This window comes from Armigeres subalbatus, chromosome 3, assembly GCF_024139115.2.
Source record: "Armigeres subalbatus isolate Guangzhou_Male chromosome 3, GZ_Asu_2, whole genome shotgun sequence".
Classification (NCBI taxonomy): Eukaryota; Metazoa; Arthropoda; class Insecta; order Diptera; family Culicidae; genus Armigeres; species Armigeres subalbatus.
In genome coordinates this window covers 34731221-34754595 of record NC_085141.1, presented here as the reverse complement: position 1 = coordinate 34754595, position 23375 = coordinate 34731221, and the positions used below count along the sequence as shown (strand labels likewise).

Genomic DNA, 23375 nt, shown 5'->3' with positions numbered 1-23375 from the left:
GCCTATTCAGATTACATTTAGATTATTTATCGTAATAAATATCATGTTAAAGCTTAGAAAGGAAATTGAATGTATGGGGATGACACCAGGTTGTTGTATATCATGATATTTATGATCATAAATGGCGTAATCTGAATAGGCTATAACTTGGCCGTTTGACACTTATAGTACCGGTAGCTTGGCTGCTAGGTCCAAACAAACTAGATGTTGGTCACCCGAACAGGTATAAGGACGTTAGGCATGAGTACGTTAGGCATAAAGGGTGTTAAGCATAAAATGCCCCAAAAACAGCTCACAGGTATTATGCCTAAATTCCTTGAACCTAACGTCGTGGACGCGGCAATCTCATATTTTTGCATCAACACATTTCCTGAAGGAGTTTTCGTAAGAAGTTCTGAAGGATTTCCTGAAGAAATTCCCAAACATATTTCCGTTTTCTTTAGAAAACAGCTGAACAGTTCTGAAGTAATTCTTAAAATCCGGAGGATTTTCCGATGGATTCTATGAATAAATTTTCAGAGGAATACCTGGAGGAATTTCCTATGTGATTCCTGAAGGAATTTCGATTGAATGGCTGAAGCAATTTCTGGGTGAACTTGCGAAGAAATTCCTAGAGGAGTTTCTTAAGTAATTTACCGCATTGTTTATGTGAGGCTACCAAAAAATTCTTTAAAAAAATATTTTTCGCAATATTTACTTTTTTGAATTGATTATTTTGTTGGTAAAATCTATATATGGCACGTTTGTTTTTACCTGGAAATTAATGTAAATCACCTGGAAAAAACCTGGAAAAATCAGGGAATTTCGTTTTTGCAGATGAGGGACACAAACAGAACAGGGTGTCTGTTTTGATACTTTCGAGGATATGTACTTCAGAGCAGTTTGGCCTATGACACCCGAAAAAAGTACGACTTTTTAGTTCTTTCTATACTAGTTTTGGCAAGATCGAGTGGAAACCCCTAAATATGTACGTTAAATCCATGTAAAAAAATCGTCCTGAGAGGGTTAAATACCAAAATATAACAATAAATTCTAGAATACCAAAAGGAACCCAAAGATATTAAAGACTGTAGATTTAAAATGAAAACTTGCATTTCAAGCCAAAACTGTATAATTCAGGCAAAGGAATATTAAGGACATTGTGTTACGGTTCTGATTAGAATCATAGAATCTTGGCATAATGAAGAGAGTTTTGAGATTCCGAATAAAACTTGTATGCCCTTAGAAAAACCTTCAGTTCAGTTCAGATGCTTCACTGAGGTTCATATATCTTAAGAATTTCCAGTACCTCCAGAGCTACGGAATATCCCAAATACTCTTTGGAATCTATAGGGATATTCAGTGGTGAACTTCATAATTATTTTAAAAAAATCACCAATAAAGAAATAAAAAAAAATATAGGGATATTTTGGAATATTTCTAAACCATTACAAATTTTTATAACATATTCGCGAGTCCACTTTTATTTTGTTTCCTCCTGATGCATCGAAGGTGTGCGAGTTCTAGATATACTAATACATGATACACATTACAACTTGATAACATAATCAAAATTTTCGAATTCATGAAATTTTATAATTTCCATGCTGGGTTTAGTTTGATTTTGAATCAATTGAAATTGTCCATCTTCAAAATTGATCGGATTAACCATACACACTTAAAATAAATCGCCGAATTCGGTAAAATTTTACCGAAATCTCAACAGCAGAACTGTTCGGTAAATAATTTAACTGATTTTCGGTAATTTTGACAGTTGAGCAATGGAAAAAATTACAAAAAATCTGTAAAATAAATTACCGAACAGTTCTGCTGTTGAGATTTCGGTAAAATTTACCGAATACGGTGAAATGAGTTAAGTGTGTATGTTTTAGTTATATAAGGTTTTTTTTTAAAAAAAATTTACTTGAAAAAAATCACGTGGTCAAAGGGGGGGGGTCTGCCAAATGACCACGATAAGCCACATGGGGGGAGGGGGTTAAAAATCTTCAAAAATATGACTACGTGGTTTCTGGATGGCCCCTTGCTGGTTATGGTTTTTGGGGCTCGACGACCAACAAGATTCTGGATGCACGAGTTGCTTGCCTATCTGGAGATCTTGGCTATGATGTCTGGGGCTCACCTCGTTTACGGCCGGCAGTGGTTCACCGGAAAGACCTGCTTGTTGTGCTTGAGCGAGATACTTCTCCGGTTGATCGGTTGAGGTTATGATCACCGCAGGTCCACCTTCTGGAGGGTTCCGAAACTTAGGCCGAGATACTTGCATCGTAGCGGATCTCTTTCGATCCTCGCAGGGTATTAGTGGGAATTGGACCCCCCGCTCAACTAGAAAACGATTTGCTGATGGATTTGCATCGCACACATGGGATTGGGTGGCAGGGAAGCTTTCTGGCCTCTGGTAGATTTGCGTCGCACACATTCGATTGAGTGACAGGGATGCCTTCTGGCCTCTGCACCTCACTGGCGGTCTGGAATTCTTCACGGATGGCACTTACGGAGTAAAACTCCCAGATTATAGTACATTCAAAGTTAATTGCCTATATGCCGGGTATTAAGCCACCCGGAGTGGAAATTAATTACTATGTCTGAAACTTGATTATGCATATGTACAACATGTGATAGATTTAGTTCGGAAAAGGTATTGGAGGGTAACTGCCCCTTCGGTGGGGTTTGATCCCACGACCCCAGTTCGCATGACAGGTGCTTTCCCTACTAAGCTACGAAGGACCTCCGTCGTCCACCGCAGCTTAGCGGGTACTGATGAAACCAAATTCCCAGCACCAGGTACCAGCCGATCTCTCGCAATACATTTTCAGAACTAACTCTCTCAAATGTATTTTTGTACACATGTCAACCAAGTAGGATGAGTATTTAGTATTGTCCGGCTCCTACACACTTGCTTCATCAGCAACGGCGCTCAATGAAGTAGGGTTGTGTGAGGTTGTGCCAGTTTGGTCGTCAGATCCCAACACGACCACACAAGCGAAGAGAGATCGCCACTCGAGATCAGTAGGGGAGACTGGGTAGACTTGATCCCCTTTTCTAATTTCCGATGTATCACAGCCAAAAAAAAACACACGCGATTTCCACACGCTCTAAGAAATATAGTATTTAACTTTACTGATGTATGACAGTCCTTAAATTATTGTTGTTATTGATACACAATCGATTTTTTAGAGTGCTGTCAAAATCTACTTTTAAAATATTCGGGGGAAATTGATCCCTCTCCAAGAACTTGCTTTGATAAAATTAGAAAAGTGCCCACAGATTTTTTAAATATTTTTCCTTCAAAATACGCGGAATTTTCGAATTGCTGTGCGTATATATGAACGATTTTTGTTATTGAATTCTACAGCACATGCAATTTTAAAATTTGGGGAGACTTGATCCGCTTTCTATGATATCTATGCAATAAATAATTTTTCCTGACAGCCCTTCATCAAATCTGTCAAATCTACAAAAAATTAGAAGCCTGTGAACAGATTTATATTTTTTTGAATTTTTTCCCAAATTTTGTATGGGTGACTAATGGGGATCAAATGTCCCCATATTGAGGTAATAACTTTAAATCCAAATATCCTAAAACTTTGATGGAATGTTGACATTTTCATCAGTACAAATCATTAAGCACATTTATGGCTTTGTGCTGTAAAAAAACGAAAGTATTTGGTCATTGTTATGAAAAGTTATTCAAATTTTGCGTGGCCAATAAAAAAATCTTTAGGAAGGTCAAAACATACAAACCACCCTGCAGAATAAATAAGGTTGTCAATCCAAAAAATAACTCACCACATAAAGTTCATTTGTCTAGAGGATCTATACTAAAATATACGCTAGAACAAAACTACTTTAGTTCTCGATAAAACAGGGGGTGATCAAGTCTCCCCGGGGATCAAGTCTACCCACCTTCCCCTACATTCGAAGTTAATGAATCGCCCACTTTGAGCGTGCTTACAGCGGCACACTAAGAGTTAACTTTCTGAAATCAGTATGGCGAAAGGCATCTAAGGATCGATTTCTCAAAATTAAGCACCTTCATCGAAAAAATATTTGGTAGGCGTAGTAGCAGACACCTTCCTACATAACCGGTACCAAATAGTTTTTCATGAGAAGTTTCTATTTTCGAGAAAACCCGCGTTAGATGTCTTTCACCATACAAATTTCTGACCATACAAGGTTCGCTCCCGAGCGAATCGTGGAAAGGGGGGGGGGGGTAGTTATTTCTTACACAGTGAAAGTAAACTAAGCACATTGTATTACTATCTAGCCTACTTAAGGTACTGCATGCGAAGTCTCACAGCATAAAATTGGGTCAGGCAAATGTATCGATAAGTATTGTTATCCTATACGGTAACAAGTATTAAGACTCCCCCAGACCTAAGCGATTTCATCGCCGCGACGGCGACAAGTAGTCGCCGCGATTCTATCGCAGGAGTGCCTCAAGGTGCCATACACGGACCAATCCTTTAGAATGCGGGTGTATTATCGCTGAAGTTGCCCAAAGGAATCGTGATCGTTAGATTGGCTGACGACGTAGTCCTGTCGATAACTAACTGGAGAGAATCTAGAGGAGGTAGGAATATTGGCAGTCTTTCGATATAATCGAAAACTGGATGGCTAGTATCTGTTATTTGCAGAACGTTGACCCATCACAAAACAGAGGTTGTTTTGATGAGTAACTGTAAAGCGCTACATATACACTCAAAAGATCCACCAGGAATTCCATCGTAATTTTCTCCAACTAATACATCGCAGATTCCTCAAGGAGTTTCTTCAAAAAACCTTCACAAATAAATCTAAAAATATCTACAGAAATTCCTTTAGGAATTCTTCCGGAAATGGCTTTAAAAAATAACTAATAATTCTATTGGAAACTCCTCCGGAATTTTCTTCAGCAAATTTTCAGAAATTCAGAAATTCTTCCACGTGTTTCATTCCCTCGACTCCCGTTAATTCCACCAAAATTCCTTTCAAGAATTTCCGAACGAATGTGTTTAGGAATTTCCGAAAGAGCTCCTGAAGGTAGTTCCAAAATTCTTGAATTGCTCTGCTGTACATTCCTAGAGGAATTCCTTCGAAGTTTCTTCCAGGGATTCTTTCGGCACAGTTCAGGAAATTACTAAGGAGATAGATTCAGATTTTTTTTTGGAAATGCATCATTCCTTCAAAAATTCCTTAAATTAAGAAAACCTCAAAATCACAACTTTCATGATAATTTTCCAAGGCTCTCATAGATGTGTAAAATGTAAAATATGTATCCACAGTACAAGAAACACGAGGTATCAAAGCATTCCAAAGCAAAGCACTGCCAGAATCCAGCACGTGGCGGCAAAATTTTCAAAAATATCAAAGTAGCTCTTTTCTGTAGGTGAGTTTTTATTACACGCAAAAAAATGTTGCGGTCGAAACTACCATTCCGAGGGTTATTTTAAGAATACGCACCGACGATTTTCAGCAGACAACAAACCCGTTTGATTTAACCATGCGCGCAGTAAAAATCAACTGTGGTCCTGGTGGAATGTTGTTGCATGAACTGAATCAGTGGTGAATTTGTCCGAATGCGTGGTTAATTTAACTGAAAATTTGTGGTTGTTTTAAAAACATGGCGTAGTCTACAAAATAGTAACCGTTACCATTGAATTTTTTTCTGTGTAGGTAACTATCTGGTGCTTAATTTACGTTGCGGCTAAAAATAAGCGGAGGTGTAGAATTTTTATGAGCGGTAGATACAGTTCTTTTCGCGACGACTTAAACACGCACTTCACTTGCTCCATGGCTACTTCAAACTCGTACATTCCTCCGGAAATTGTATTGGTCTCAAACCTCCGGATATTTCTTTTAATAATTGTGGTAGACATCCATTTCTGAGACGAGACCTGCAAAGACGCTGCTTCTTTTCTCTTGTTTTGACACTTGTTCTTCTTTTCATCACAGTTGACCATCGAGTTTCAACTGTTTACTTGACTGTTTCACCTAAGCCCCAGGTGGACCCTTCTGAGCACAATAAAAGTGTATCTAATTCACGAAATAGTTAATTCATTTTCATAAGGATTTTTATACCGGGAACAAAACACAGGTTTATTACTGATTATTAACAAGCTAAACGGAAGGTTTGGAATACTCGTTAAAGTAGAAAAGTCTTGGTAAAACAAAAATGATGTGGAATATTTTATTTGGGATACCAATACTTTCACTCAAAAAGCTGCTGGTTGCACCTGACAGTTCGTGACAGCAGTTGACTGGCAGCAGCTGAAGTTACATTTTTTCCTCTTTGCAGGTCTCGTCTCAGATCCATTTATAACAGTCTATTAAATATACCAACTGAGACAAACCCCCTATTAGATGCTAATACTACTAACACTGACACACGGGAGTAACACATCCAACGCACAATCGAAGACAGCACTTCTAGAGCGGGCAGTCTTCTCGCAACATCGGTGCTTACTAGACTACCGTTATCACCTCGGTTATCACAAATCGTGGCGACGAGTGAAAAATCGAGCGGAAAGTTCATAATTTTTTTTTGAAAACTTGTGATTCAGTTTAAAGAAATTGCGTGCTATTAGTCGAGGTATGTAATACGTAGGAAGAAATATGTGGATTACCTATTGATGCAGAATAAAAGAAATTTGAGAAAATGATGCCCGGAAAAGGTTAAATCTGCAATGGGCGCCATGTTAGTTTTTAGTGCTGAAGTAGCAGAGGTGGATATTATCGTTTGATTTTTTTAAATAGGATTTCATGAATGCTTGGCATTATGGCTCTTGAAAATAAAGGGAAGTTACTATTTGAAGATCTACAAGTGCTTCGTAAAAAGAAAAAAAAATAAGTTGAATTCGGACGCCATTTTGTTCTCGATAGTGAAAATGTTAATTGCGGCGCTGGAAAGATGGAGTGATGCCTATAGAGAAGTGTAGACAGCACCTTACTTGTGTGTGTGCGCATATATGATGCACTCTGTTGAACATCATCTCATTGATGGAAAATTGCGTCTATGGGACTGGAAGTGAAAGATTTTGTTGGTGAATTGAAACAAAGCGGTGTATTAGGAAAATGGCAACGGTCCAGCAGAAAAAAAAAACAAATACTTTGTTGAGTGCTCACCGGGAAGTTACAAAGAGGGGCTGTATTAGTGATAACGGTAAACGGAACGGTGTATAATAAAAAAAACCTTTTTGGCCGGCTGCCGTTTTGATGGATACTCTCTAGAAAAAGAGAGAAGTTGGGAATGTGTTGGTGAAATAATAATGATTTCAAAGCGGAAACACGGAAAAATGTTTGAGTGAGGAGCGGTGCCATGTGTTAATGAAGAAGAGGAAAAACAATATTTTCAATGGACTCGAGAATGAATCAAGAAACCGATTCAATTACGGTTGTTACGAAAAATGCAGTGTTGCCGATTTAATTACGGCTACAACAAATAAAATGTTTGAAAATAAAAGATGCCGATTAAATTACGGCCGATAACAGTGAAACAGAAGTAAAAGAAATCAGAAATCAGAAATGATCATGCCAGTCGAAAAGTCCAGCTTATGGCTATGGGTGGTCTCGAACTCCAAAGTGCCTATTTCGGTCTACCAGGTGTAGAGGAAGATACAACAGGTATCGACCCGGATCCCTACAAACCCGGATAAAAATTCACAGTAACTTGTATGACATAACCCATTGAAATACAATAGATTGTGTGGCAAACAATACAAACTATTGTATGCTTATTGTAAAATGTTCACGGTTGTAAAAGATCTTTATTGTACGTACATTAAAATCACAATATATTTAAATGTTTCCGATATATTCTATTATATTTTTATTGTTCGCTTATGTTTAGTATTGCTCATCCAAAAACTAAACAATTTTTAAAAGTAATCGGTTTGGATGATCTGGAAATCCGTCTAATGTTATTGAATTAATATAATTTTGAAATATTTCATGGATTTATTATATTGATGAAATAACAATTGAAAACAATAAAATTACAATAGCTTTGTTTGTTAAATGAATAAAAATGTTATACCGGTTCTCAAGTATTTATTTTCATATTGCAGGTCTTGTTGCAGGTCTAAAAATGTTTTGCAATAAAAATTTGATTTCAAAAAAATGAAAGGGAACAAAAACTTTTGCTTATAATTTACTCGGAGAATGGCTGGATTCATTTGACCGTGTACAGTTTTGTTTATAATTAGTGAAGAGATGAAAATAATGAAACTGTATGGTGCAGAAAGTGTTTTTTTCATTGCAGTTTCTGCTGCTGGGAAAGCGGTAGATCACTATGGCTTCTGTACCGTGGTGAGTATCTAAAGTGTTGAAGCGCGTTAGAGCATCATTACTGGGCCATTTTAGATTAGTCACTCTTTTTCGCATCGGTCACTATTTTCGGTATTTTCGGTTATCATTTCGGTGGCTGCGTATCGGTGACGTTCGACGTTTGATAGTTCATCAAATAGTAGCGCTGTTATTTGGTCAATTTGGTCACCTGTCAGCTGCGCTACTGTTTTAGCAGCGCGTTTAGTAGCGACCGGTAAAGTGTCAAGTAATGATACTGCGCTCACAAACGGCTTATACTCACCACCGGTAATCGTAATATTATACTGCAAAAGTTCAATGTACATAATGAACGCAGTGGTTCATCCCGAACAAAAAATAAATGAAAATTTTTTCATCATAGTACCTGATGACATGCCTGGTAACATGTATCCTTGTTCCTTTACAGAAATGAAGCTTATGATAAATAAAATACTGCTGCTTGCTGGTCACTGATTGAAGATCGTTCAGTGGCTACCATTGGCCAATCTCACCAACGGGATATAATAAGAACTGATGCAGGTAATTTTTTATTTTCTTCTCGACGTATTTTTTCTAATAAAACTGACATTCTTCTATAATTTACATTTTTCACAGGTTTATATCGATTCGGAGCAAAGTTAGTACAGTTTTTAAACCGATGTTGGATTTTTCTCCAGATACAGGCAACCCACTTAACTTTGGAAGTAGTGCGCTGGATTCGTCTAAAGATATGTTAAACATCCGGAGGAAAATAAAATGATATGTAAAACAATTAATTGTATTGTATTTTTATTGTAATATTGGAGTATAATGTATTCTAAATCCTGTTGTATTCCTATTGTAAAAACAATAGAAACAGTAATTGAAAACATTTAAAACACAATGTTTTCTATCGTTTTGTCGCTCGAAATCATCCCATTGAAGAACCGTAAAATCAATTGTTTTGTTCCGAATTTTGTATGGAAAATTTTCGATTTTTTATTGTAAAGATACATAACAACCCCCTTTTAATTGTAAAAGTCCCATTTACCATTCATTTTATCGTGGAAAACCATTATTTCTCATGTGATTTTATTGTCAAAATTCCATTATATTCAATGGTAAAAATTATGTTTTAAAAGGTGTTGTAACAATAAAATTTATGATATTTTAATGATATTTTTTATCCGGGAAACGGCTAAGGAAAAACTTACTGAGTACTTTTCACCCAAACACCATGATAGCTTCGAGCGCTTTCTTTTCTGGTCCATGGCTCCGGACAGCGATGAGTCTATAGGGCACTGCACGGACTGCTTTGTCTCTTTTTTGCTGCAAAGAAATTAGAAAACAACAAGGCCAGTAAACGTCAAAATTTATGAAGAACGAAAGAGAAAGAGATCTTTCCGTGCAGTGCCCTATTGAAAAGTTTGCTTCGCGTGTGCAGCAAAAAGCCGAGAAGATTTGCTTCGGAAAATCGGAAACAGAAAGTAGGCACATCGCCATAATGGACAAAATAATACAATACACCCCTGACGATCTTAGACAAAAGTTATTGGAAAAGGAAAGGCTTACTTTAGATGACACGACCAAGATTGTTAATGCGCATCACTCGGTTAGATACCAATCTGCAAGAATGAACCACAAAGGAGTAGATCCAAAATTTGAGCACTCTGTAAATCATCTTTCATCAAGCAGCACTGGTACGGATAGGAAACCTCGATGCCAGCGGTGTGGCTTCAACCAACATCGTCAAGGAGAGCGGTGCCCTGCTGTAAATAAAACCTGCCTCCGTTGTGGCAAAGTTGGACACTTCCGTACAGTTTGTCAGATGATGCAAAGATGCTACAGAAGGAGAGAGATGCTAAACGTAGAGCTAAACCAAGTGACATCTCAGCTGGCGATGTTGTTCTGATGAAGAATTTGCTCCCAACGAATAAACTGTCAACAAACTTCTTAAAAGAAACGTTCATCGTGTTGACCAGAAATGGATCCAATGTCACAGTTTAGTCGAACGATACAGGAAAGAAATATGATCGAAACATATCTCATTTGAGGAAGTTGATTCGCCCAGCCCAAGTCTCGAACTCGGATTCAACAAGCACACCGGACAACGAAGATAACTCTCTGGATTCTCCAAAGGACGTAGTACTCGAACCATCATCATCCCATATTCCAACACCTACTCTTCGGCGATCGAATCGTACCATCAGATCTAAGGACCGATTTAGCCCATCAAGATAAGTATTGACACGACGCTATATGATCAATTAGCCTATTCATGACTATGCTACAATTTATATTGTTGTTCATTAAAATAAATTAAAATTCCGTTAAAAAAGGGGATAACAGTCTATTATACCAACTGAGACAAACCCCCTATTAGATGCTAATACTACTAACACTGACATACGGGAGTAACATATCTAACGCACGATCGAAGACAGCACTTCTAGAGCGGGCAGTCTTCTCGCAACATCGGTGCTTACTAGACTACCGTTATCACCTCGGTTATCACAATAATCATTCGGAAATAACAATAAGAGTTCTTTCGGAAATTTCTTTGAAATTACCATTAGAAAGTTTCTAATAGAAACTCTTCCTAAAATTGCTTTATAGTATTGCCTATCCAGCTTTCCACGCTTGGTAATGGCGGCTTGTCGGTGTGCAAAAATCAATCGGTCACTGTACTGTTTGACACTAGCTGGAGGAAAGCTCACTGGCGTTCCTGCACGGAACCGCGAAACAACTTACTTTACGGTTCCTTTTAGAGGTGGGCAGCCCGCTCGTGAACGGTTCAAAAGAACTAGTTCTTCTACGCGACTGAGAAAGCGCTCGCTCCTTTTTAACGAACGGTAGTTCTTTCGCTCTTTCCACACAAACGCTTGAAACTGCTTACTGCTGGTAGTTTATTCATTGCGCCACACTAACGAACGAATGAATGAGCGTTGAGCGGGAGCGCAAAAAGAGCTACTTACCCAGCGCAGTCTGGCTGAGCCGAGGAAAGGGTTTTTTGAACGAACGAACGAACGAACCAAAACAAAAGAGCGTGGAGCGGGAGCGCGCTTTTTACACAGTGCAGATCAGTGGTGCGAATTCTCAATCTCAGTGACTGAAATTTGTTGAAATTGATACCATATCCTCTTCACACTCACTTCCTAACAGTGAAAACTGAAAATGGTTAGCAGCAACAATCAAAGAAAGAGTAAACAAAAGACCTCTCTTCTCATTGCACACGCAGCCCGCAGTGACAGTCCAGTCAGTTCACTCGCTGCTGCGTGAATGCGACGGCCCTATATAAATGCATGGGTGAATACTATCACTTGAAAGACAATGACAGGAGATTTGTGCCGAATGATCATCAGCTTCAGCCCGCTGTTGGCGAACCGAGCAAGCTAATCTACTCCTGCTTTGTCTTACTGACTGAAAGAAACCGTCATAGGCGAAGAGGAGCAGAGAAAAATACAAAACAAAAGAATCACACTCAGCAGGCATTGTTGATAAATTGCACCACTGGTGCAGATATGACTGTGCTGAAGAAATGGTTCTTTGAATGAACGAACCAATCAACAGAAATAGGGCTCATTCACAAATTACATAACGCAAAAAAACACATATATGAACCCCCACCCACCCCTCCGTGATTTGTTTGTAACATTTCCTTCATACCCACCCACCCCCATCTGTGACGCATAACGTCTTACTAAAATTTGACAAAAATGATAAATTGGTATTTTTAGTGAACTCTTCCTTAACTTCCTTCAATGATACTGTAAAATTTGAATTTAATTAGAAATTACGTTTTTTATATTATTTTATTATATTAATTATTAATGTTACTCGTAACAGAACTAAACAAACCCACCCACCCCCTAGACAAACCGTAACATTTTGTAACGCAATAGTGTGTACCCACCCACCCCTTGATGCGTTATGTAATTTGTGAATGAGCCCATAGGTTCACACGAAAAAAAAGTGGAGTGCGAGCGTGCAGTTGATGTGTTCCAGAATATCGGTGTTGCCCACAGCAAAAGATATTTTAGTTACTAGATAAAGATTGTCGCTTCGGTTCCCTTTGTTCTGCTGTCCGAAACATGTGTGGTACATACCTGTCAAATCGTATGGATTTTCCTTCTTTGACATTTAGCTCCCCTATCCTCGCCAGCAAAAGATGTTCCGGACAGCGACGACAGCGACAATCTTTATCTAGTAACTAAAATATCTTTTCCCACAGCGCGTTGCAGGGTTGTTACGGAGATCCTGAAATATTTTCCGCGCCAAATCCGCGCCGACTAAAATCAAATCCGCGCCATTTCCGCGCTACATGAAATCCATTTCGCGACAATTAGGGTCTGTTCAAATATTACGTAACGCAATAGGGGGTGGGGGGTTATTTACTTTTTGTTACGCAAAATATGGGGGGTGGGGGTCTCTCGAAATTTTGTTACGCGTAACAATAAAGAAAATCACTAATATTTTTTTTGAAAAATATTTTGTTGTCTTTAAAATAGCATGAACTATATAATAAATAATATAGTATTGTATTGTGCTACAAATTGTACCAATATTAAGATTTTTCCCAAAAAAACAAAGCATTTGTTACGCGTTACGCAGATTGTTACTAGGGGGTGGGGGGATCTCGAAAACAACGATTTTCGCGTTACGTAATATTTGAACAGGCCCTTACGCGCGACTTAGAACTAAATTCTAAGCAAATACGCGTAAAATATCAATTTTTTTTATCAAAATTTACTGAACGTCTTCTTTTGAAGTTCGTTTTTTATAATTCTTATTCTTCAATGATTATACATTCCAGCAGGAACTTGGCCTGCTATTCAATTTAGCATTCTATTAGCATTTCCTCTACATACTAAGTAACCTGCAGTTAGTCCCGGGTAGACGATAATAGCTCATCAACAGTAAAACAATGATATTGATAACAAAAAATGATATGAACTTGTTTGAAATAAGAGTAAAAATAACAAGCGAAAGTAACAAAAAATTGCACCAAAATATCATAAAAATATCAGGTTTTGCCATTCACAAGAGCAATCAGGTATCAGGTATCAGAACGTCGGCTCCAGGGGCACGTTCACCTCAATTTGGGAGATTTGTCCCATCGCCTTCACAGCCTTTTTCATCACACACCTGACGGAAAAGGAAGTGAACAAAAGGAAAGGAATGTGGATGGGAGAACAAAGGGAATGTTTGGAAAAGGGCCCTTGAAGAGGGCATACAACGCATTAGCGTACAAGAGCTTATAGCTCCTTACCACAACGGGTTATGAACAACAAAATACTCTGAAGGTTCAGGTTTCTGAAGTCAATTTCACTAAGTAAGTGTTTACCAAATATTTGGAAGCGCAATTGTGCATAGACTGGGCAGTTACATATTAGATGATAAGAAGTTCCATAATCGGATTCACAACTATCACAAACAGATGATTCAACGCGTTGAATATTTGCCATGTGATAGTTCAGTCGGCAGTGACCTGTCAAGGCCTTGACTAAGACACTGCAATTCTGTTTAGACAGATTAGCTAAATAGCTTGCTACTACCGGAGATGGCTCCCGGATGTACAATTTTGTTTGATGACATGAATCCAGACTACTCCAATGCCATTTGTGCTGAGTGACAGCCCAAGAGTTGATCAAAAGCTTCACCCAACACTTGGATATTGGAATAGCTGGCTCAGGACCAATAAAGTCATGCGATGCTCCATTACGAGCTAACTCATCAGCCAATTCGTTTCCAGCTATGGAAGAATGGCCAGGTACCCATATAAGGTGTAAAGTATTAACTGAATTCAGTTCCTCAATTTGAGTTCGACATGCGATTACTAACTTCGACCTTGAGTTGGCCGAGGCGAGAGCTTTAATAGCTGCTTGGCTATCTGAACAGAAGTATATTACTTTGCCCATAATGCGTTGCTGCAGTGCAGATTGCACTCCACACATGATGGCAAATATTTCCGCCTGAAAGACAGTGCAGTGTGTACCCAGTGAGTGTGACTGTTCCAATCTCAGCTCACGCGAATAGACGCCTGCACCTGCTCTACCTTCGAGGAGGGAGCCGTCAGTGTAACAAACAATGCTGTCCGACATACTTCTCTCCAAATAGCCAGATGTCCACTCATCCCGCGAGGGGAGTTGTGTTGAAAATGTCCTATAAGGAAAACTACTAACGTGTGTGAGATCACTTGGAGCAAGGAAAATTTTGTCCCAATTAACCATAAGCGGTAACAACGAAGTGTGTGTAGAACTGCGGTTTACAGGATTCTCTTCCATAAAACCGAGAACCCATAGTCGGTAAGTACAAGAAAATGCTTCTTGTTTGAGATGTATGTGTAGTGGGGCCACGTCGAAGAGAACTTCGAGAGCAGCCGTGGGAGTTGAAGAGAACGCACCAGTCATTGCCATTAGGCACATCCTTTGAAGATGGCCTAATTTAGACTGAATTGTCCTCACTTCCCCTTTTGCCACCACACAAGACATCCATAAGCCAAAATTGGTCGTACAACTGTTGTGTAAATCCATTTGATATATTTGTGTTTAAGACCCCAAGTTTTACCAAAGGTTCGTCGGCATTGGCCGAAAGTCATACACGCCTTTTTGATTCTGAACTCAATGTTAGGAGTCCAGGAAAGCTTTGAATCCAAAATTAGTTACATTGATTTCAGAATCTAAAAGATGTAATGGACGAATACCATTACGATTACGTTTTCCGTGAAAAGAACAATAGATGTTTTATTCGGATTGACCGAAAGCCCATATTGGCGACACCAACTTTCAACTACCTGAAGGGCATTTTGCATCAGGTCGAATAAGGTAGTAATGCACAAACCCACTATCAATGTAAGATAGTCGTCGGCAAATCCATAGGTAGGAAAACCGCCATTATTGAGTAACCTCAATAGCGTATCTGCAACGAGATTCCACAAAAGTGGAGATAATACTCCCCTTGAGGGCATCCGCAGACACTTAATTTCCTAATCGCTGCTTGACGTAATGTCGAGTAGAGATGTCGGTTTTAAGCATCTGGTGAATCCATTTGGTAATAATATTAGGTAGCCCATGACAACGTGCGGCTTCCAATATTGCATCGAAAGACACGTTGTCGAAAGCACCTTCAATATCTAAGAAAGCACCCAAGCACGATTGCTTTTGAGCGAATGCTTTCTCGATATCGTACACAACCTTGTGTAGAAGAGTCACGGTGGACTTTCCAGATTGGTAAGCATGTTGATTAACATGGAGAGGCATGTTTACAAACAGTCATCACGAATGTGATGATCGATAATACGTTCTAAGCATTTCAGAAGAAATGAGGTCAGACTGATGGGTCTAAAACTCTTCGCTTCTTCATACGAAGCACGTCCTCCTTTTGGGATAAACTTTACAGTGACATCCCGCCAGGATTTGGGAATATACCCAGTAGCAAAACTGCATACTAAAAGCTTTTTCAAAACATGTTTGATATGTTCAAAACCTTTCTGAAGTAGAACGGGATAAATCCCATCCTCCCCTGGAGATTTGTAGGGAGCAAAACTGTTAAGTGCCCATTGAATCGATTCAGTAGTTATGATTCTACGTGCTTGAGCCCAAGACCCATAGCTACATGAAAAGACATCAGGATCATCCGAAGATGTTATATCGACACATCCAGGGAAGTGCGTATCAAATAAGTGCTCTAACGATTCTTCATCAGAAGAAGTGTAGTCGCCATTTGGCTTGCGAATTTCGCCAACTTGGAAATCCTTGGATCTCGCAAGAATTTTATTCAATCGACTGGCTTCACTCAAATTGGAAACATTTGCACAAAGGTTTTTCCAGCCGGATCGTTCAGCAGATCGTAGAGCCTTCTTGTAAGCTTTGCGAGCCAACTTGAAAGAATCCGTCCCTGCTGAATGGCGTCTGTTCCAACTCCTTCTGCACTGCTTCCTTAGCTTAGCCAAATCTGAATTCCACCAAGGGGTTCCTCTTGAGGTTTTTACAGAACGTAAAGGGCAAGCTTCTTCGAAAGCTTCCACAATGTGCAACGTTGTAGTATCAACTGCATCATCCAAGTCGGTAGGAGTTTCTATAGAAGGTAGATATCCATGAAATTTGGTAGAGAGCAACTCTGTGTAAAGATCCCAGTTTGTTGAACGGGGATTTCTAAAACGCAAGGTCTGCGAAGTAACATTCAAATGATCAAAGTAGATGTAGCGATGGTCAGATATCGATTCCTCATCTGACACATGCCAATTCGTCAATTCGTGACTGATTCTATTGGAGCAAAGGGTTATGTCTAACACTTCTGCTCTATTAGATACCATAAAGGTTGGGCGATTGCCTATGTTAAGTAAACTAAGTTCGGTACTACTTAAGTATTCCATCAAGCTGGAGCCTCTCAGATTGATATCCGAGCTACCCCAGATGATGTGATGAGCATTAGCATCACTGCCGACAATTAGCGGAAGGCCTTTTGAAGTGCAATATATGACAACTCGTTTGAAAGCATCCGTAGGGGATGGTTCATCATGTGGTAGATAAACCGAACAATAGACGTATTTCCTGACGGGGTTCCGCTAGTTGCAACTATTGTGACAGCACATACATCTCTGGTTGTTAGTTCAGCGATAAGTGTAGCAACAATAGCATTGTTAACAAGCACACATGCACGCGGCATTGATCGAGAGTTTGCCATTTCTTTACTGAAAGCAGCAAAGACCGGGTTCACTAGGTTACCTAGGTAGAAGCTACCCTTGCGAAAATAGGGTTCCTGCACCAAAGCCACTTGGGATTTGCCATTTTGCATGAGTCTACAAAGATTAATCGTTGCTGTTCTTTTATGCTGAAGATTGATTTGAGCTATCTTAACTGAAGCCATTGCAAATTAAGATAATGCACTCCACAACTTCAGCATTAATATGAACAGCAACGATGAAACCAAATTGGTATCTTATCAGGAAAGTCAAAGACGAAACACAGAGTACAATGTGTATAACGCATAAAGCGAATCCATATAGGTGACAATTTGTTGAAAAACTAAATAAAAACATGCTCATAATCCCACCCTTATTTGACCTCAAGTTGAGATTGAATAAGAGTAGCCGATTATTTCGGAGAAGCAAAAAGTCAACTACGCCATAGCTCCGGTTAGCGCAGTAAGGGCTAGATACTGTGAAGGGTGCCCTGGTGCTTCACAGGCTCCGTTAGCGGTTAGGTTCTTTTAGACCCCCTAACCATTCATTCGTAGGCACGGTAAGCATAAAGCCGCATCACACCAAGAATTTGGGGTCACCTGTATGGTGGACTTCTACCACCGGAACAGGCAATCCGTAGCGTTATTCTTAGCCAGATAACTGGCTGCCGACACCACACAGCTATCTTGGCTGTTCGGGGAGAGAAATGATATGAACTTGTTTGAAATAAGAGTAAAAATAACAAACGAAAGTAACAAAAAAATGCACCAAAATATCATAAAAATATCAGGCTTTGCCATTAACAAGAGCAAACTAATAGCTCAAGATATTGATAAGTTCTTGTTAATGGCAAAACCTGATATTTTTATGATATTTCGGTGCATTTTTTTTATATTTTCGCTTGTTATTTTTACTCTTATTTCAAACAAGTTCATATCATGTATTAATATCAATATTACAGCTTCTACCCGGGGTATTACAACCACTCTAGATGGCCCTATTCATTACTAGAAGTACTGAAGCTAAGTGAACAAGAACTAAACAGCCGAAGCTATTTCAATAAGCACCGCTTTTCAAAATTTTATTTAATGAGATGATGGTTTTGGCATGTTTTGTTCCATTATTGTCAGTTGATTTTTTGTTGATCGAACTTTGTAAAATTCGGCACAAGACACATTGATATACAAAGAATGTTCAGGTCACATTTGATCATGATTGATTATAGATAAATTTGGCAAACAATAGAAAATCTGCCGAAACCGTATTTTTTCTGAATTATGCAACTTTGGTGTATTATTGATCACAAGACAAACGTGCGTACAGATTAAGGAATTTGACAATGCAGCTCCGGTTTTAAACAAAACGTCTGTAAAACAATTATTTGAATTCGTTTCAAGAAACAAATGATACAAAATCTACCGCGGTTGCTCAAACTCCGTTGATTTTCCAGTCAGAATACTGAGTTTCAAGCGTAAATTCCTTCGGAAATTTCTGAGATTTTTTTTTCAGAATTTTCAGCACAAATTACTTTGGGAATTCGGTAGAATAATTTGCGTGAACTTTAGAAAAAAATAGTACGTTATTTGTGCTTATTGTCCTTTAATTCTTGCAACAAGTTTCTCTAAGAGTTCAAGCATAAATTCCGACAACATTTTTAGTGGAAATTAATTTGCAATTTTTTGACCATACCGGAATTTCAGCCAAAATCTCCGAGAATATCTGCGAAAACTACTCCGAGTATTCCTCTAGAAATTCATCATTCGTGTGCAGATTCATCCTAGGATAATCTTCCGGTAGTTTGCTCAAACATTTTCTTGGAAATGTTTGCGGAAACTCAACTGCTCTCGGATCTGCCGCAGAAGTTGCTCCATAATTGTACAAAAGCTCCCCTGGGAAATTTTTCGAAAATTCATCTGGGATTTTTTTCGTAAGTTCAAGTAAATTCTTTAATAATAACCTGCGGAAAATCTTCAGAGCCTATGTGCGGAAATCTCTTCATGAATTCCTGCGAAAGTGCGAATATCGCTTTGAAAATGCTTGCAGAAATTGAAGAAATTCCGCGGAAGTTCCTCCAAAAAAATCTTTATGAATTTTTGGATTTTAAATGCTGCATAAATAATCTTAGGTTGTGGAAATTTATTTACAAGGATTCTCATAGAGTGCTTGAGAAATTTTTTTTTAGGATGTTTCTTCGTTTTTTGTTGATAGTCCTGTAAAAATGCCATCGGAGTTATCCAAAAATATCGCCAAAAACCTTCAGAAATAACTTTTGAGAATCATCTTCTAATTTTTGAACGTCTTTCTGACGTTCAAAAATGACGCACCTATTGAAAGGAGACATCTGCATCAAATCAAACAATCGAAGAACATTTTTGTGTTTTCCATTATTGTATAAACCCTTATTCGTTCTAGATGAATGTCATGAAAACAATATAAAATGTTCTAACACTATTAAGGAATTCCTGACGAAAAAACTTTTGATAAATGATAAGATATATCATGCTAAGTGGTTCATCGTAAAAGAAATAATCAATCAGAAACTAACAAATAACTTGGAATTACAAAGAAATTGACAAGGCGAAAATGGGTTTTCATGTCCTTCAATGTTTTGCGATGTTTCAGTATGAATTAAATATGGCAACAAGTGGCGTCATTCTCTTCATAACGCTCAAGAGTTTAATACATACCTTGCGATAAGGGCTTGGACATATTCGAAAAATAAAATTAATAGCTTTCAAACGTAAGTTTTGTTCTCAACAACATTTGCTAATTAAAATAAAGTCCATCTAGATAGACATAAAACTAATTTTCAAATAAATATCCTTAGATCTAGCATTTTATTTATTAAATTTTTTCCTAAAACTAAATCCGCGTCAAATCCGCGCGAAACCCTAAAATCGTTATGTAAATCCGCGCCAAATCCGCGAAAATCGCGAAATCCGCGTAGTCGTAACAACCCTGGCGTTGGTTGCTTAGCGGTAGCTTGAACGTGTATGTGAGTGTATGCGCGTTTCTGTTTCGTATCGGCAAACAGTTCGAGAGCGGCAACGATGGAAACGGAAACAAATGAACGGGCTGCAAAGTCGAATGGAGCGATTCCAAGCAACAGCATCAAAATTTAAGAAAATTTTTAATTCATGATTTTCTATTGAGTTGAAACTTTGCACAGTTTTTCAATTTCATCTAAATCGTCATTTTTCGATATCAAATCTTCATATTGAGTCACGACTAACTTTTCAAAAGGGTGTATGTGAAAATGGTTCAAAAATATTTAAAAAGCTGCACAGCAAAAACGGAATGTTTGATTGTTATGATTTTTTCAGCAAAGTTAGACAACTAAATGGTGATTCTTAAGAAAATGTGCACAGTAAAAATTTTTTTTGCCTTTAAAAATATCATTTTTGTCACAAAAACTCAAATATCTCAAAACCCTATCTTTTTTCGAACGTAATTTTTTTAGGGAAAACGGTCCATTATATTAGCTATCTACCATAAAAATTTGGTGATGGTAAACTAATAAACAAAAAAGTTATGACATTTCAAACATTTCACAATTTTCACATAGGAGAAACAAAAAAAAAATTCCGTGTATTTTTTTTTTTTCAAGAATCGCAGTTTGATGCTGATTTTATTGTTAAGGGCCTTGCGTGAGTTAAACAAGTTGTTTGTATGATATTCCATATTTATGTATTCATCGATATTATGTATATTATATGTATAAATATTATATGTATAAATAAATAAAAATGAATTAATATTATCCTAAGTATTAAATTAAATGTGGCAGTTACACAATGTTGTTATAGAAACTCTAAGAGTTTTGGGTTTGAATTTTGGTATGGGTTATGATATCATGAAAACAGTTTATTAATACTTATTTTTATTTATTTTTATTCAAATTTTTAAAATATCGTACACTTTTGAATTATTATCAGCACAGTTTAAGTATAGTTTTGCTTTAATTTTATTTTTCGACAATGGAATGAAACAGTGAAATTTTTGGGTTCCTTGGATCGTTTTCGCGTTATTAAATTGCTCGCTGAGATCTGAAGCCTTTATTTCGTACTCTTCAGTAGTAGTAAAACAAAATGATAATTTGGTTAAATCTTTTTCTTTTCTACGATTTGCCCAATCAAAAAGTTCTTTCGCAGTTTTAATTGGATGCCCACGTTCTTTGGCTAAACTTGCTCTTGTGGCCATGCGCTTTATTGTTCCTCCAATAGCATCACAAGGACCTTTGCCATGTGATGTAGCAAAAAAATGCCATTCTGCATCAATTCCGTACATTGATTTAAATTGACATAGGCTCGAAAAATTCTTACGATTTTTGTACTGCGACGCTGCTCCATCAGACATGAAATATATCTTTTGACTTCTTTATGCTTATCAACGCGTAAAAAGTTAATCATTTTTCAATGAACAAGTTTACGGATACTGAATCGTGTCTTAAATCTTCGGAAATTATAATAAAACTTAAGTGTTCAATTTGCGTACTTCCATTAAAATAAATAACGAATGGATGAATTGTAGCTCGTTGTACGTTCCAGTGATGGGACTGCACTTCATCTTGCAATATAAAGCTGTAATTTTCAGAAAAATCACAAATGACTAAAATTCACCATTTTGTAATGTATTTTTCGTATTTTTAAAAAGCTGGATTGTTCTGTTTTAATGAAATCGTGAGGGATTAAACTTTCTAATTTCAAGCAAAAATATGACACAAACTCATCTACAGGTTTTACAATAGTTTCTATGTCACACCTATCCGTGGTCACCCATTGCTCAAATGATAACTGATCAATATATTTTTCTTAAAACTCAGCGAATAAAGTATTTTCCAATGATGAAGAATCTGGACAATCCGAACAAGATCGTAGATAGCAATTTGATGTTGTATTTTCACACAAAAGACTACCAGTTAACATTTTAATATCCTTTGTTAAATTGATTCTTTTCAAACTATGTAAAATAAGATTAATATTCTCATGGGTTGTGCACACACACACATTATGTGTTCCTGAATTGGAAAGAAGCTTACATTGCCTTGGCCGAAGGCTTGCAAATGAGGAAAAACCTATTTTAATATTATCGTGAATTTCCTTGAAGCGTGTGTACGCTTCTTTCAAAGTCGTCATCATTAATCGTTTTTGGATTGCTTGACGCTTTCCATCTTTTTTAACTGATACATAATCTTTTTGACCAGGCATAGCTCGACTTACTTCATCATCTTCAAAATATTGAACTACTATTTCTTTTGTCTCATCTGTTAATGCAGTACTAGACCTAGTATTTTTGGTTGAAAGACAGTTATGTTTTGCCTCTTTTACTGTATTTCTATTGGTTTTGAACTCATCAATGGCATCCTGAATAGACCACGAACTTGGCAGCATCGACAAAATCAATAATTTTTCTTTCCTTGTCGTGGCTGCATTCGAGAACCTTTCCTTCATATTTATAATTACCTCATCGTAGTCTGTATTTTCCACATCATCAGGTCCTAATTTGAAGAGGTTTCTTCGTACAGCTTCGTTTATTTCACGGTAATTTTTCTCCGGGTAATAAACGTAGTCCATCTTACTCCATTTAATCGGAGTCACTTTTATCCCAGCTATGCCCTCGTTAAAGCGTTCGATGTTGACCTTTTGGATACACTCATCTTCCGATTGATTTGTTGAAACAGATTTCGCTGATGGTACGGTGGCAAGGCTCTCAGCACTTAATACTTCTGGTAATTCCTCAGTTGTTGTCGATACATCTGGCAATTCCTCAGTTGCTGTCGTTTTCGAACTTCCTGCGCTCTGCTCAACCGATGATATACAGATTGCTCTTTTGTCAACGTTTAGACGGCAGGACGTGCAAATGCGTAAATTTGTATTCAATGTGGACATTGGAGCATAACCAGTCGCTTTCAGTTTATCTATGGTGCTTTCGGTGAGATTTCGTAACTCTTTTGAACACTTTTTTCCATCAAACGGCCTACAACAGTTGAGAAAGCGGCTACTCATGTTGTTCGTAATATTTCAATAAACAAAATCACTTTTAAGTTTTTACTGACTAGTTTGGTGTCATTTGTTTGACTGAAGAAAAAAATTACTATAAGATCTTTTAACAACCTTAGTAGTAGTATTTTTTTGCTTTTTCGTGAGCATTGTCATGGTATGTACCTATCATGCATTTGTTGTTGTTGAAGATACCTGTTTCCTCCCGATCATAAAGTCTATTCTCTAAGAGGTATATTTTTGCAGGTAAACTATAGACGTACACGTGTATATAAATCTTTGATTTTGCAGCTTTTGTCTTAAAAATAACATTTCTGATATGTTTCTATCAACGTTATTATCAACAGGTTTCAACACTATTAAAAGAATTTTTCGCCAGTCACGTGCAATGAAAATTATGACACTATCAATACTTTTGATCACAACACTGGATC

General features: G+C 37.7%; 1 protein-coding gene and 1 long non-coding RNA gene across 2 annotated transcripts; one reads left to right on the top strand and one right to left on the bottom strand.

Moving 5' to 3' along the window:
- Nucleotides 1–8072: 8072 nt before the first annotated feature.
- On the top strand, nucleotides 8073–9007 carry LOC134227989 (uncharacterized). Its single transcript, XR_009983813.1, has 3 exons — nucleotides 8073–8283; nucleotides 8708–8820; nucleotides 8896–9007. It is a non-coding gene; the product is annotated as an uncharacterized LOC134227989 (long non-coding RNA).
- A 12428-nt stretch (nucleotides 9008–21435) lies between these two features.
- LOC134219515 (uncharacterized) lies at nucleotides 21436–23036 on the bottom strand. The gene is made up of 2 exons (XM_062698261.1): nucleotides 22405–23036; nucleotides 21436–21522 (listed from the first exon to the last, which is right to left on the bottom strand). Exons 1-2 carry the CDS (start codon nucleotides 22945–22947, stop codon nucleotides 21505–21507), a joined length of 561 nt encoding a protein of 186 aa, XP_062554245.1. The 5' UTR covers nucleotides 22948–23036; the 3' UTR covers nucleotides 21436–21504.
- Nucleotides 23037–23375: the final 339 nt, after the last annotated feature.

Bases quoted from the DNA above. Each gene is read 5' to 3' on its own strand.
- LOC134219515 (XM_062698261.1), bottom strand. From the start codon at position 22,947: ATGAGTAGCCGCTTTCTCAACTGTTGTAGGCCGTTTGATGGAAAAAAG.